General features: G+C 38.3%; 1 protein-coding gene across 6 annotated transcripts in view; it reads left to right on the top strand.

Annotated features, from left to right (window-relative positions):
• LOC146365608 (leucine-rich repeat and fibronectin type-III domain-containing protein 2) overlaps positions 1–14275 on the top strand; it is a 136353-nt gene extending 122078 nt beyond the window's left edge. For all 6 annotated transcript variants that reach the window (XM_084914811.1, XM_084914810.1, XM_084914806.1 and 3 more), the window contains 2 exons: positions 3438–4834; positions 8428–14275. In XM_084914811.1, the coding sequence (XP_084770937.1) occupies positions 3459–4834; positions 8428–9409 (2358 nt within the window). In that variant the 5' untranslated portion in view covers positions 3438–3458 and the 3' untranslated portion in view covers positions 9410–14275. The remainder of the gene's footprint in view (positions 1–3437; positions 4835–8427) is intronic.
• Positions 14276–16106: the final 1831 nt, after the last annotated feature.

The raw sequence follows: 16106 nt of genomic DNA, 5'->3' as shown, positions 1-16106 counted from the left end.
TAATCAGCCCAGTTTTGTTTCCTTTGGACAGTTTGTTCTTTATGTTAAGCTAACCAATGCTAATACTGTAGTAATACTGTAATACTGTAGTTAAACTAGTTTCCATACAACTAAGTATATACCTTGCTTTCAGCTAGATTTCTTACTCAGTTTATAATGTATAAAAAGTTTGGGGTCACCTGAATAATACTTTATCTTCAATCTAGTTCAAACTGACTGAAAGCCATCAGCTGTCCAATCAGTGCATTTTAGCAGTCAATAAGATTTCTTTCTGGTTTGTTTCTGACAGAAAATAATTTCCAATAATACATGTTCTCTTTCAGCAAATGGACAAAACAAGAAAAAAAACCATTAATTACTGTAATCTCGCATTTCTCCACATTACTGTGTGGAACCTTTACCGATAAAATACAAGAACAAGAAGTTTGAAAACTGCATTTGCTCATAGATTTATAAATTCATTTATGAAACTAAATTCAAGGAGCTCAAGCAGAAGCTCCTAATGGTGCAATAATATTCTATATTACGTGCCTCAGGCTTTTATTGCTCATGAATTCTGTTTAAATGTAACATATGGGTGGCATTTTTACATAAAGTGGATAAAGAGTCTCATACAAAGACAGCAACCAATACGAAAGATTTGAAAAGGTGAATATTTCCCAGCGCTAAAAGATCTCTGAACTTTTGATGCAATCATAGACATATAGTATATTACAAAAATACTACAATAAAATATATGTCTATAAAATATCTAACAAAGTAGATGAACACTTTGTGTCTATTTGTTCGACTTCTATTGTTGTGTCGTAAGTTGAATTAATTTCACAGAAGCTTATCTGTAAGATCAATAAGGAACATCTGTAGTCACTCATCTTTCTGCTTCTCAGGTGTTGGCACCTAATCTAAGTTTTACATAACTTCCACTTTCCCACACTGTCAAGCTGATTGTGACATCACTGGTCTAGTCCAATCGGCTTTCTGCCGGCCAATCAGCCTTCACTTCGCGTACTTTAAATCTCACAGTGCGTCTGTCTTGCAGTTTCCTTCCTCCAACCAACCCTCTCCCCGATCACCACCTCTAATTATTCAGGCTCTATTCAAGACTCCATCTTTATCTCCACCACCAGCGTCTGGACACCCTAATCCCATCGAGGTCTAACCGCCAAATACCTCAAATTGAATTCTGTACATAAATAAACCATGCTCAATTCCTTCTAATGATCTCTTCTTATTGAACTATATGTCAGTGTCATAAATGCACTGTGGAACTGTATAGAACATATCCTTGTTGGTATTTCTGTAATTTTGTCCCTTACAGTAAATTTTAGATGGTGGTGCAGGCTTGGTAAAGGTCATGAGTAAATAGATATGGGCCTCAAACATGGTCCACGGTTTATACTGTACGCCTTTGTGAGTGAACCTCTTCTCTTCCTGAAAGGTCACCTCTGAATCTCTTCTGCCTGCATTTCTCTGCCCAGTAACCGTAATACACGTTGAATATACGTAGATAATACTAGGAATCTTTCTGAGACTATATCTAATACATATGAATTTCTGCAGAATTTCTATATTTTTTGATAATATTTACCCACCAAAATTGTACCCTTCAAGTGGAAAAACTGCCCATGAAAAACGATACATAAAATATAAAGGCAGATTCTTTGACGTTATAGGACTTTTCAGCTGCTGTTTCTAGATGGTGTCCATTAAAATGAGTCCATGAGACAACCTGTCTGTCATCACTGACAGCTCTCACCATGAGGCCTTTTGGGGATCAGCTTCAGAGCGCTGAGAGGATCAGAACAGTAGGCATCCAGCCTGCAAGTACTTGGCTAAAAGAAAAACCTTTTGCACAGAGTTTCGCAGTTTTAAAGAGTGCTGGTTTTAAATTGTTACATTAGGATTCAGACAGTGAAACCTCAGAAATGTCTGTAGCATAAATATTAGCACCACATTGTAGCTTTTTTCTACAACACTAAAAATTAAGAAAAGGACTGTGTGAACTGAAAAATCTCTCTTTCTCTCTCTCTCTTTCTCATATATCTATAACATGTTGCTTTTTTATTTCTAAGAATTTTGTGTTGTATTTCTTCTTGGTATTAAAAGGTTTATAGTACCATTTGGCCTCATCAAAACTGTGGATCATAATTTTGGTAGTTCCACTGTTTTTTTTGCTTTGGTTTTTTAATCAACTTCTTTGGTGAAAGTGATTATTGCAAAAAAAAATAAAAAAAAATAAAAAACACTCTGCATGAGCTTTCTAAGCATTTCACTGTGACACACAACCCAAATGAGGAAGCATTTGTGATATGATTACAGATTGATTTTGTAAATTAGAAAAAATAGTCATATATTTCTTCTTCTAAGTTATTGAAAAGCACAGCCTACACATGAAGAGATGTTGCAAGGTAGTCAAACATAAGTCACAATGCTGCAACTAGCACCTCACACATACATAATAATGAATATCTGAATTGACGTAGTTAATGTAAAACAAATTACAACCATGCTTCCATGGTTCTAGAGAGAACCATGCAGACTACAAGGCAGAGTTTCCCATTAATCAAAATTGCTCATGTAAAAAAAAAGGATGATTGAAATTGATTTTTAGGTTTTGAGTGTATTTGGAATTAATGATACAAATATCTGGGGGAATTAAAAGCTCGCTGTATGAAGTCAAGTGTGGCCATCCATTTGGAGCAGTCAGCCAGGTGTGAGGACTGTTAACGTACAGAGGCGGGCTGACTTTCTCCATGTCTAACACATGTGGTTTGTGTGATATTCTTTCCAAATTTCTGACTACAATGGTGCAGACACAATGAAAAAGGGAAACAAATGAGAAAAACTGTGTAAAATCATATATAGCGCACAGCATAAAAAAATAAAACAATGTAGTAAATGAGGAGTAGTTCGTGTAACTTTTGCATTTTGTCTTAACAAAATTGTGTAACATCCCAAGAAAGAACACAACATGCATTGTTTGGTGTGGAAACTAGTTCAGGTACCCTACACTTGAACTAGTTTCCACTGCATGTATGTCGGTATCTGTAATGACAGCTTATAAGCATGTGCGTCATTAAAAATAGCTTCTTAGCACAGTTTAATCCTGAGCTTCATTCAGACAATCCTCGTGTGATTTCTCACACCTTCTTTGCATTGCAAAGTACATGCATATGAAGGTTATAATAGAGAATATTAATGTAAAACAGTCTCAAGCATAAATATCAGACCTGCTCATTAAACAAGCACTTTTGGACCATATGGTCCAAAGATTATAGTGGCATTCTGTCAGAACTGGATTTATGGCTCCCTTTATGAATACAACCCTGCACACAATCCATGATCACACAGGCTCATTAAGTTACATGCAACTGAAAATGTATAACGTTAGTTTTGATCATAAAGCTTATCTTTTGTTTTGCTTTTCTTTTTTTCAGGTCCTCGTTGCATAAGCTAACATGGACAAAGTGGTCATCAGTCTCCTGTTCCTGGGAACCGCAGTTACGATGGTCCATGCATGTCCCAAATACTGTGTCTGCCAGAACTTGTCAGAGTCCTTGGGGACTTTATGCCCCTCCAAAGGTCTGCTCTTTGTTCCACCAGACATTGACCGGCGAACTGTGGAGCTCCGGCTGGGTGGCAACTTTATCCTAAAGATCTCCACCCTGGACTTTGCCAATATGACAGGTCTGGTGGATCTCACTTTGTCCCGGAACACCATCAGCGACATCCAGCCTTTCTCATTTATTGACCTGGAGACATTAAGATCGTTACACCTGGATAGTAACCGGTTGACTGAACTGGGACCAGATGACCTCCGAGGACTGGTTAACCTGCAACACCTGATCCTCAACAACAATCAACTGAGCCGTATCTCTAAAGTAGCCTTTGATGACTTGTTACTGACACTGGAGGATCTTGATCTGTCATATAACAACTTGCGCACTGTGCCTTGGGAGGCCATCCGAAAGATGGTTAACCTCCATCAAATGAGTCTGGACCATAACCTCATCTCCTTCATTGCTGAGGGGACCTTTACAGATCTCGACAAACTGGCACGCTTGGACCTCACCTCTAATCGTCTTCAGAAGCTCCCTCCAGATCCTATCTTTGCACGCTCCCAGAGCAATGTGGTGATGAGCACACCATATGCACCTCTGCTCTCACTAAGCTTTGGTGGAAACCCTTTGCACTGCAATTGTGAAGTGCTTTGGCTTCGGAGACTGGAACGGGAGGACGATATGGAAACCTGTGCTTCTCCTGCCAGTCTAAAGGGACGCTACTTTTGGTCTGTTCGTGAGGAGGAATTTGTGTGTGAGCCCCCTCTGATCACACAACATACACACAAATTACTCGTGCTCGAGGGACAGACAGCTAGCTTGCGCTGCAAAGCTGTTGGCGATCCAATGCCAACTGTGCATTGGGTTGCTCCTGATGACCGTTTGATTAGCAACTCCTCCAGAGCAACTGTATATGAAAATGGGACTCTGGATATAACAGTCACCACATCTAAGGACTACGGTACATTCACCTGCATTGCTGCTAATGCTGCAGGAGAATCTACAGCGTCCATTGAACTATCAATCATTCAACTCCCCCATCTGAGTAATGGTACAAACCGTACCACCCAGAACAAGTCAGGCCTGTCAGACATAACAAGCTCTACTAAGATCAGTAAAGGGGAGCCTAAAACTCTTCCAGAGAAGGTGGTGTCTGTATCAGAAGTGACCGCTGTTTCTGCTCTGGTCAAGTGGAGTGTTAGCAAAGCAACTCCAAAGGTCAAAATGTATCAGCTTCAGTACAATTGTTCTGAAGATGAAGTCCTCATTTACAGGTAAGAGTGATTACTGAAACTTGATTACATCTAAGTATGGGCTAATAACTCTCTCTTCAAAGTGGCACACTGAGTCTTGAGTGTAATCTTTAGCTTTAGAATACATACAGTTGGGTTTCTTTTCTCAGCTGTTAATTGTTTGGTGGGTGAGTACTTGAGACAGTCAGTTCCTTTGAAGTGTTACTTGAAGATCAACATTCATTTTTCTTAATCCTTCTTGAGATTTTTTTCTTTAAATTGAGAATTGACGGGTTGCTGTGTTCACATTTTTAAGTAAAAAGTGCAATCCAAAGTGAAATCCTTGCCCTGAACCATTAATTAGAAATCCAAGAAGAAAAAGGATTATAGACCCTCATTTCAATGTATCCTTCTTAAGCTGCTCAAGTCCATAAAGTGTGAGCTTGGAGACTGTTACTGAAGATCTTTGGGCTCTGTGAAATCAATTTCCTATGTCAAATGAGACAGTGAAAGCGGCAACATTCAGCAAAGATAACTGTTTGGAAATACAAAAATACAGCCATGCTGTTTAATATTAAATTGATGCATTTAGGTACACTAACCTCCTAAGACCCCAACTCTTTCATGACATGCATTTTTAATTTGTCTTTGCTATTTGAGCTGATTGGGACCTGATGAATGTAAAACCAAAGAATTATCTTTTTACCTGATGTAGTTTCTGAGAAGAGGATATCAGGCCCTCGTAGAGCTAAATTTCGTATTGTCGTCTAGACTCTAGACAACCCAATATGTGATGTCCACATATGTGGACGCCAGGTCCTAGGAGGTTAAAGGATGAGTAACAACAATCAGATTTATTCATACAGTATGAGTCCCAATTTATAGGACAACTTGGCCTTTTTTGAAGAGAGGGGAAGACATGCATCAAAGGGCCGCAGGTCAGACTCTAACCTGGGCCTAGTGCTCTCCGGCCATACGGCATATGGTTGTCTGTTCACTCACTGATCTAACCCGACCCCCTACAACTTTTTTTTGCCACATAATGTGTTTTGTTTCCTCAAACTAATGTTAACTTATCTAAAGAAATTCACTGAAGGATCCTTGAATGACTAGTATGCTGAAGTTTATACATTACCACATTATGGTCTGTTTTAGGCAGGAAATTGAGCATTTTCATTTCATGCTTACTAGTACTGATAACTGAGGCTTACTTTCTCTATCAACACCATATCTGATCACCAATACCTGATCTAATGAAATAATAAGAAAATCCAAACGGCTGGGTATTAGCTAGGATTCTAAGAATAGAACTGTGCACAGCAATTGTGAAAGATATCACTCTGCCCAAATGCTTTTAATGCAACTTGCCATCACTGTAAATTCAATAATAAGCTGTTTATCTGATATCCTTGCTTTCATACTTAGTGCCAGCTTTTCATGCCAGAAAAAGGGAACAACATGAATTTTGAGATTTTTTTTCATCCCAGTGACAGAAACAGTGGATGACTCATCTGTGTTCTAGTAAACGGCCTTATGAATTTTCTCTAATTTGTACAAAACTGCAACTGTAAAGCTAATGTAAGCTTTGTAAAACGTATTTTCCTTTTTCATTCAGTGATTCGCAGCAGCAAAATTGTTTCCCTGAAAAGAGATTATTTAAATTGCATTCTTAATGTTGTCAGTCAAGACTCGCCCCATATAACAAAACATGTACATTTATTTGTTTGAATGCTAGTTTGAGATATTAAAACCATGCAAGTTCTTAAATGCAGATTTAAGGATGAATTTCTTAGTTTAACTTCACTTTAGTGCACAGTTGGTAGCCGTTAATTTAAGTGTTGAGCACTGACTTTGCTTACCATGTGATTTGATGCTTTATTCTTTAACGTAATCCTCAGTATGTAGTTTATATACAGAAGAAAAAATGGCCTAAAGCAATTCATTTATCTGCACACCAGAATACACATTATAAACTGGAAGGAAAAGATAATGTGAAAAGACAGGACAACTACTGTTTCTGAATTAATACTGATATCCATAGCATGCATATGTGCACCCCTAGCTGGCCGATGTAGTTTCTCACTGCCTGCACTAAAACAATGGCATGATTAAAAATCAATCACAGCCATGTGGAGCAGAGGAGGGATTGCATGAGTCTACTGGAACATGTGAGGAAGCACAGCTTCTTCCTGGTTATGGGAGAAAGAGGCAATTAAGGATGAATAATGAACTGTAGCCCTGCTGGTGTCTGGGCTCTTTGGTGGAGGCACTTCAGAGGGATCAAAGCTTTCAACACATATGCTATAGGAAAACAGCAAGCAACAATGGATGAATGACTGAGGAATCTATTTATACATGCCCTTATGGGTATGTTGGAGTCTCAACCTTTTTTTACCCCAGTGTTTTCCAGTTTCACATCAATTAATTATTTGTTGCATTGTACATGTAATTACAGAATTGTGTTGGCATATGATACATTTTCAAATCAAAAGTTGAAATACATTATGTTTTATACACCCCTCAAAAATGGCTTGGATTCGAAAGTTTGTTGAGGCTTCTCTAACCATGATGTTAAAGCAAGATTGAAGACCAGTTATATTCATCTATTGTCTTTTTTGGCAGAAGATCAATGGCCAACTTCCATTCAATTTAATTCTGTTTAATTCAGTTCAGTTTCCAAATCACAATAAGTCACTTCAAGGTGCAACCTGTTCCTTATGGTACTGCTCCTGTGTTAGATTTTTAAAAATCTAATGGTCTAGGACACGGTAGCTGAAAGTGGTCGTGAATTTATACGTAAAGTATCCTAAACACAGAAATAGTGTTTTCTAAACTGTGCATGTCCACTAATGTTATATTGGCATTACCAAAGATTTATTAATTTAGCATCAAAACAGCATTTTAAATCCAACTACTTTGAAGTTTTAGATTCGATAGCAGCATGTGCGACCTGTCAAGCACAGCAAATTACAATTGTCTTGCTTCTTTGTAGGGTAACACTTAAAAAACTTTACTGCATTCAGTTGGAAAGTCATGCGCAGGGTTTTAAATTACATGTTTTGACACGTGGAGAAAGAGGATTTACTAATTAAATGTCTCTGAGATCAAATATCCAGATGAATGAGTGGATAAAAGCAGTTGCTGTCTATGCAACAAAATACAGGTTTTGAAAACACCCTTTTCATTGGCAAAGCTCTTGGGCAATTAACTTACTGCAGATTTGAGTTTCAGTTTAACTCAAAAAGCACTGAAGCTTAATTAACCAGTCATCTTAAAACATCAGAAATAATAACAAATTGACTTGAAACAACTTAATGCGTGTTTATTGGATTGTACAAGACATTACATTTAGCCAAAACAATATTTAAAAATTGGCCATTCACTATTTATCTCATTACTATTTGCTTGCATGCATATCAAATGGTATATACCGGAGCAATGAAGTCATCTTTTTGAATTACTTTGTGCAAATAAATAACTACTTAGCATGGTTAATTGTGTACTATTTCCTTGATATGTCAAAGCATAAGATATTAATTAAAACTACTTTCAACATTTTGGTACTATGGCCTTGTTTTGAATCCCTATGGCAAGAAGTCTGTATTTTTAAACCGTCTCTCTGTTTCTGTTTTCAGAATGATTCCCATGACTAACAGGGCCTTTGTACTCACTAATCTGGTCCCAGGGATGCAGTATGACCTGTGTGTCTTGGCCATTTGGGATGATACTGCTACAACTCTCACTGCCACCAATATTGTAGGCTGTGTCCAATTTGTCACCACTGAGGATTACCCACAGTGTCAGTCTATTCACAGTGGCTTCATGGGTGGCACTATGATCCTGGTCATCGGTGGCATCATCGTGGCCACACTGCTGGTTTTCATCATTATCCTCATGGTTCGCTATAAGGTGACGAGTGGGATCCAGACTAATAAACTGCCCACTGTGAGTAACACATACTCTCAGACGAACGGCGGAATGAACAGGTTCAACGGTGCCCCACCACAGGTCAAATCTACAGTGGTGGTCATGCGTGAGGAAATGGTAGAGTTCAAGTGTGGATCGCTCCAGAGCAGTCTCTCTTCGTCCTCCTCCTCTTCTAACTCGTTAGACAGCCAAACAGCAAGAGGGGCTGGTGACCGCTACAGCATGCAAAGCAGTGAGTGCACCACCCTGCCCAGCAACAAGTTCAGGAGGCACGGCCCCAAAGCACGCCCAAACTTGGACCACCTTTTAGGGGCCTTCACCTCACTGGAGCTGCGAGGGGCAGGGAGAGACGGCGCAGGGACTTCTGGACCCTCCACCAGTTCCAATGCTATGGCAGTGGCTGTGGCACCACCGTCTGATAAAGAACCATTGCTTGGAAGGGCAGAGTCCACAACCATGCTGGGACGCATCCTAGGGCTCCCCCAGGAGGGTAAGCCAAAGAGGAGCCATTCGTTTGATATGGGTCACGTAGGGGCCACACAGAGTCGCAGCAGCTACCCACGCAGGATCAGTAATATCTGGACTAAACGCAGTCTGTCTGTTAATGGCATGCTGCTGCAGTATGATGACAGTGAGGATGAGAAGCCCAGTTTTGAGAGCTCCGAGTGGGTAATGGAGAGCACGGTTTGAAGACCATAGAGACCACATGTGAGATTCATGACCAAACAATAAATCTATATGAGAATAAAAGAAACATGAGTGAAAAGTGAAGGATACCCCAAAGGGAAACTATCTTCTGCATGAAGCTAACCCAAGTGATAATATAAGACACTCAAATCAATAGATTCCTGGTCATGATCTCATCTCTGACAGTGTCAAACTGTATTTGAAAAATGTCCCCATTTTAAAACAACTGCAGAAATGGCCCACAAGGAATATTTCCCAAACCACAGGGTACATGACATTATCCCTGAGGGGAGAAAAGGGAAAGAAAGACAAGAAATTCTAAGTGGATTTACTATGTCTTTATTAAAACAACTGAATACCAAGAGGATTTGCCTCGATTGTGGTGAAGTGGATCACAATGTCATGGACCCTCAGCATGAAATGGGACTACTGCAACAGTAGAAAGACCAGAGGAGCTAGTAGAAAATTAAAACAAAGTCATTTTTATTTTCAGTCATTTTTTCTATCATTTTTACTATTTATTATTTGAGGCAATTCATCAGCAGAAGCACATCTCGGTACTGAGATTGTAGCTGTTGGTCACAAACAAATAGACCCTCTCACACATACACATATGTAGAGGCTACCATCTCTCATACAGCCATTCCAAACACTTTCAAATTGATAACATGATTAATTTTCAGTAACAATATGGTCCTATGTTCTAGATACCATAACAATGAACCACAGCAAGCCAGTCTTGTATTTGTACCTCAGGTTATGTATCGTACGTTGTTATTTTAAAGCAAGTAGGACTACAGCTAAGATTGAACACAAACAGCTCCACACACAAAGTTCTTTGCTTGATTGTAAAGCTGTCAAAAAACTATTTGTTGCCATCCAGTCAAAATCCAGTGTGTTTCCAGCTCAGGTTAAATCCTGCTCTAACAAAATGTCAGTTTGAGTGCTTTGATACTCTCCCCATAGGTTAGCCCTGGTGACAATGGTCCCTGCAGGCAAAAGGCCCATTGATGTAAACAGAGTGTTCGCCTCAGGGTACGGTTTCAGATGTTATCAAGATATATTATAGTCACTGGACGTGGATGGTGTTTGAAATCCATCAAGCCCACTTAATCATTTGCCCAAAGCTGCCAAAAGCAGGATCTATCGTCAGGCTGTTATTCTCATGAGGTAACACAAACAAGAGAGTATGGCAATTACTCATTTAGCCAGGTTAAATGGAGGAATTTGTCATTTGATAAAGGTCATCGTGCTGCTTAGAAGAAAGGAAAAAAGGGGAACGATAACTCATTAAGGGCCAAACATTTCACCAAATTACATGATACAGAACCTTTGCTGGTTTATGTATTATTTCAATTGATCCATCAGAGAGCCCATTTATCTTTCATTCTCTTTCATACAGGGCTGTACATTGCAGTAAAATACTTTGAATTAGACTCTACTCAGATTACTGCTGATCAAAACTGCAACATCTCTGCATTTTAATGCCTTTCTCGATATTCTGTGGATCTCTGCTGCATTTTAACATGTGGGATGGTCATCGGTTTTCGTTTCTTCCCTACAGTAGGTGTACCGTTCTGTATATTGGCATTCTTTTTGTACAATAACTGGGTGAGAATGTAAATGGGGATGGGGGAAGGGGGCAATCGTGCAGTAGTACTTTTATTTTTATGTGAAGCAAACAGTGAGAAGGTGCTTTACTGTGACGTACCAACTTGATCATTGTTAGTTGGCTTACTGAAATGGGATTTTATGTGATACTGCAAGGGGGAAGTGGAGGACTGGCTTTTGTTAAAGGGTCAAGCCACTCAAATGACTAAAATACTTATTTTCCAACTTATCTCCAGTGGTATTCCTGCATGTACACTGTAGACAATCTTGGTTTTATTTGCTCATGGTTTCAGAGAGCTTTCTGCAAAATTTCTGCCTCTAGTGCAATACAACGGTGTTGGAAAATGCAGACCAACATATATATATATATATATAGTTTAACAATGTATCTCTTCTATAGATCTGTTACATCTGTTACAAAAATGATCAGGACCCTGTTTACCTAAAGCTTTAATCATTGTTTAACCCAATATCACCACAAAACGTGCAATAGACACGCCAGTCCACCGTGTCCGTTTCACTCTTTGCCTCTCCGAAGCGTGAAAAGGACACGCATGTCGAAGTTCCAGTAAGCTGCAGTAAAAGAAGAGGGAGATATTTTATTTCAAGCCAACTTGAAAATAATCACAGTAAAGTGTTTAAATAGATATTATTAACACATTTACATGTAAATACATATTAGCCCCCTAGCTTAATCATTTGTGGCGATTAAGGACCTTGGAATGTCCTCCATACGTTTTTTTGGTCACTACTGACTTCTTGGCTTTAAATATATTATCTCCCCCTGCTGGTAATGCGGTAATGTAACTTCTGTATGTGTGTCCATTTCATGTTTTGGAGAGGCAAAGCGTGAAATGGACGCGGTGGACCAGAGTGTATATTATATGTTTTGCCGCAATACTGAGTTGCATTGTATCCATGCCATACAGTATATCCATTCTAGCCAGTGAGCCACACTGCTGCACTGACATTCAGTGTGTTTAACTGTATATGACATACAGTATATCCAAATGAGCTTTAAAATCACGAGCTTATAAATTCAGCAATTTAAAAAGCACAAACATTTTCCAATAATATGTCTAAACTAAATGAGTAATACCTACAAAGTGGCCAACGACATAAATCATTCGTGCACTGCTCCAGTGGATGAATGAGATTTTTTTTCTTATTATTCTTATTATTCAGTTGCAGGGATAGCACTTTGTTCCAGAAAGCCACATGTGCATTTAGGACTGAGACAGTTGAGGCATGGAGTTACTTTTGTGTCATTTAAAATATTACATTTGCATTATAAAACAAAAAAAACAACCTTGTTTTTAAATCCAAAGGTTTTACTGTTGAGCTCACTCTCGTGGGCAGTCTCTGTTGGTCAGCATGGCAGTTTCCACAGTTTGCAAATAAGAGAGTGAGAGCATAGATGACATAAAATCAATGTGTAGGTGTGTTTGCACATAACATTCATCTTGGTAATGGCAATAATGTAATGTTTAAACTGCGATTGGTGTTATTTTACTTCACTTTTTTTTGCCTGTAGCCAGATATGGATTTTCATAATCAGTTTCCACATCACAGTTTGTTGAACAAAAGCAATCTACATGGAGTACTTTATAAAACGAAACATTCTTTGTGTTATTGTGGCAAAGGCTAGATATAAACATACCTGTGCAGTGACTTTTCTGCCTTCTTTGCTCTTTCTATGCTTTCACCACACAATTATTTACCAACTGTGAGTGCTGTGACTCTAATCAGTAGAGACATGTCATATTTCACCTTAACACCCACGTTCGACTTAACCAGCAGCAGTTTTGGATTTACACTCAAAAGTTTGATTGATATTAAATCAATGAAAAGAAAACTAAGGAAATAAGGAAAAACACCTATACAGTTTTTTCTTTCTTTCTTTTTTTTTTTTTTTTTGCAAAATTATCTTGTTTGTTTGCATAAAAGTGACAGAAAAGTACCCATATTAGTCCTTACTTCTTTAAGAACCATATATTGTTTTATAATAACATTTCTACTGTTTTGACAATCGTTCCCATTTTCCAGTTCAGTTCCAAAATGATCTGATTCATGAAATGAACAAAAACTAATTCCTCAGCAGCAGCAGCAAAACCGTTCTCATCAAAACCCTCCAATATCAGTGTAAATGTTCTTCTGTACCAGAGCTGTAGCCCAGGTGCAGCAATAAGCTACACAGACATGCTTCTGTATCACTGTCTGATTTTTTTTTGTTCCCAGCATATTGTTTTCCACGAAAACCTGTATGAAAGACTTCGAATCACTGCCAACTATGTAACTTTTCGCAGGAATTTGCTAGCCTGAGGAATACCTACACAATGCTGAACAGAAAAAATAGAAATGACTGAGCCCGTAATAAAGTGTTAATCTGTATCTTTGAGATTTTGAGTCCTCAACGAATGTCGTTTTACCCTTAATTTAATGTTTGCCAAAACATTACAACTTTTTAAACAATTGTTAGCTTACATTTTGTCTTTGCTACAAATGAATGAGTGCTACAGACTGTGTGATTCATAACATTTATTATTTATTCTTAACAGAATAAGTCAGATTACCCAATATCATCAGCATGTTGCTTTAGTATCTCAAGTGTTTTGTTTGCAGACACTTGTCTGCCTAATTTGACAATAACAGTAGGTTTTAAAGACAACGATGCAACAAAGTCACAAAAAAAAAACAAGTTAGGTAAATTTTTATCTGTATTGTCCACTTTCATGCAACAAATCATCCTCCCTCTTTTGGTTTCATTTCTATTAATTTCTCATTATATTCTGATAGTTTCACTCATTATTATAAGTGGAGAGCATTTTACCTTACAGATTACAGTTGTTTTGCTAAAGATTTTGAAATTGAATTCATTGTGACTATAAGCAGAAGAAACCTAAATCTATTCCCATCTGTTTTATTTCATCTGACATTTCAAGGATGCTTATTTTGGAATTTGAGCAAATAAAACCAGAAAACATTTGCTTTTGTGACACTGGAGGTGCACGTTGAAATATGTATTTTAGTGAATATGTGAAGTGACCCTTTAACCTGCCGTCTCTGCTTGTGACATCATATAACATCCCCCTCCACTCTGCTAACTAAGATATAAATTTAAGTGTGTATTTGACTCAACATAGTCATGATTCTCACCTGAGGTTCCAGGACAAAAACAAGAAAAAAAAAACTGTTTATGTGTGAAAACATTTTGCTACAAAAGAATATAAAATATTGTCTAATTCCTATGAACCAAAATGGCTCTTCTGTCTTTCTTCTTCCTGCGACATCAAGTTACTTTACAGATTCCATTATTGATGACATTTTTCAAATGTGATCCTTATGAATGTTAAGTGTTGTCTAACCGCGTCTGCCTACAAAGTACAAAGAAGCTAATGGAGTGTTCTTCCCCTCATGCGGTGTTTGTTTACCGCAGATGAGCCACGGGTTTTCCTCCTGAGGTCCAGCTGCTGTAATCAGGCCAGTTGCTGCTGACTCACCTCAGCACTGCCCTTATTACAAATCACCGGTACATGCAGCTCCTGGCCAGAGCCCATAATAAGGCCTTAATTCATATAATCTGTCAGGAAAGGTGCTTACGGCAGCACAGAGTAAATATAATCTCCACAAGGGCCAAGCGCTGCTTGATAAGACAGCGATATGCACCTCCTGAAGGCTCAAGAGGAAGATGACCGCTGTGTGCTGAACGTCGGGAAGTTTGTTTGGAATGGGGCTTTGTGTTTTCACGATACACAGGATATTCAGATATACACTTTTATAGGATCTGAGCTGAAAGGTTATCAGATAGACAGCAGCATTTTTTTTAAGAGAGTAAATTAAGGACACTGCATTTTTTCTCACATCACAGGTTTATGCGTGAGATCTGTAAGAGCTATCAGGTTGCTATTCAGTAAAACAAGTTGAAGAAAAAAGCACCTTTAACAAACCTGACAGTAGTCTTTTTGTGTTTTTTTTTTTTTTCTTACACTGTTGTTTCTTTTTGTGACAGCTACATTGAAAACAAATCAGAGCGTCAATGTGTTTACAAAGTCTGCTGCCACTTAGCATTTATTCACTGAAACTGAACATGAGCCCAGTCTGCAGGTCATCTGATTTGCATAAAGCCTTGGTAAATAAACCTGATGTTTTGATGTATCTGGAAAACAAAGAAATGTTTTTCCCCTCACTATTGCTGAAGTTGGAATGTTGATGAAAAAAAAAAAATGTAACCGTACAGCCCACAAGAAGAAAGCTACATGAGGAAATACAGCCTGCTTCTACGTCCACCTTTCTAAATATAGCCCAGGTATGATTTGCCACACAGGAAAACATGGATTCTTGCAATCGAGAAGATATAAAGAAACAGCATAAATAATGGCAAAGCATGGTACTTCAAATAATATAAAATATTTTAAGATATTAATACCACAACAAAAATAATTCTTTAAAAACAAAGTGAATGCAGAGGAGAGCAGAATTGTCTTACCACTGAGTGCTACAAAAAAAGTCCTTCAGTGATAAAGGGTTACACAGTCTGGTGATTTCTTAACCAGAGGTGTAATGGTTGGATGACTCATGAAAAAAAAATCAGCTTCCGTCTCTCTCACTCATCAGGCTTACTCTCGGTCCCTTTGTGTGCACGCGACAGCTGTAACTGTATCTGTAATCTCTAGACTTTTCAGTCGTGATTTTTGCTGCTCAGCCAGTCTATTGGGGAAAACAGTCAGGTTCAGTAAATGTTTGTATGATTTTCTGATCTCTAATTCTATATTATACAGGATTATCTTTGCAAGATGCACAAAACTGAACAACTGTGCAATTTGCACCTTTGCTTTTCTTCTATTTCTGAAGCAGAGACCTTAATGTACAGCACGTGAAAAGGACTGTTCATCCTTAGGCCACATGTCTTTAAGCATTTTCACTTCAAATCTATTCAGCTGAAACAAATTCTAGTGTATTTAATTTGAAATGTAGTCAGTGGACTCTGGTGAGTTTTCTTTCCAAAGGAAAATAACCAAACACATTTGATTTGATTTTTGTGAAAACAGTTCTGGGATTTTAGAGTAAATTGCTAGTAACAAATATATCT

This window comes from Perissodus microlepis, chromosome 19 (genome assembly GCF_051167445.1).
Source record: "Perissodus microlepis isolate ML-2025 ecotype Zambia chromosome 19, ASM5116744v1, whole genome shotgun sequence".
Lineage (NCBI taxonomy): Eukaryota > Metazoa > Chordata > Actinopteri > Cichliformes > Cichlidae > Perissodus > Perissodus microlepis.
Note: the sequence above shows the minus strand (reverse complement) of the source record. Positions and strands in the feature narration are given on the sequence as shown.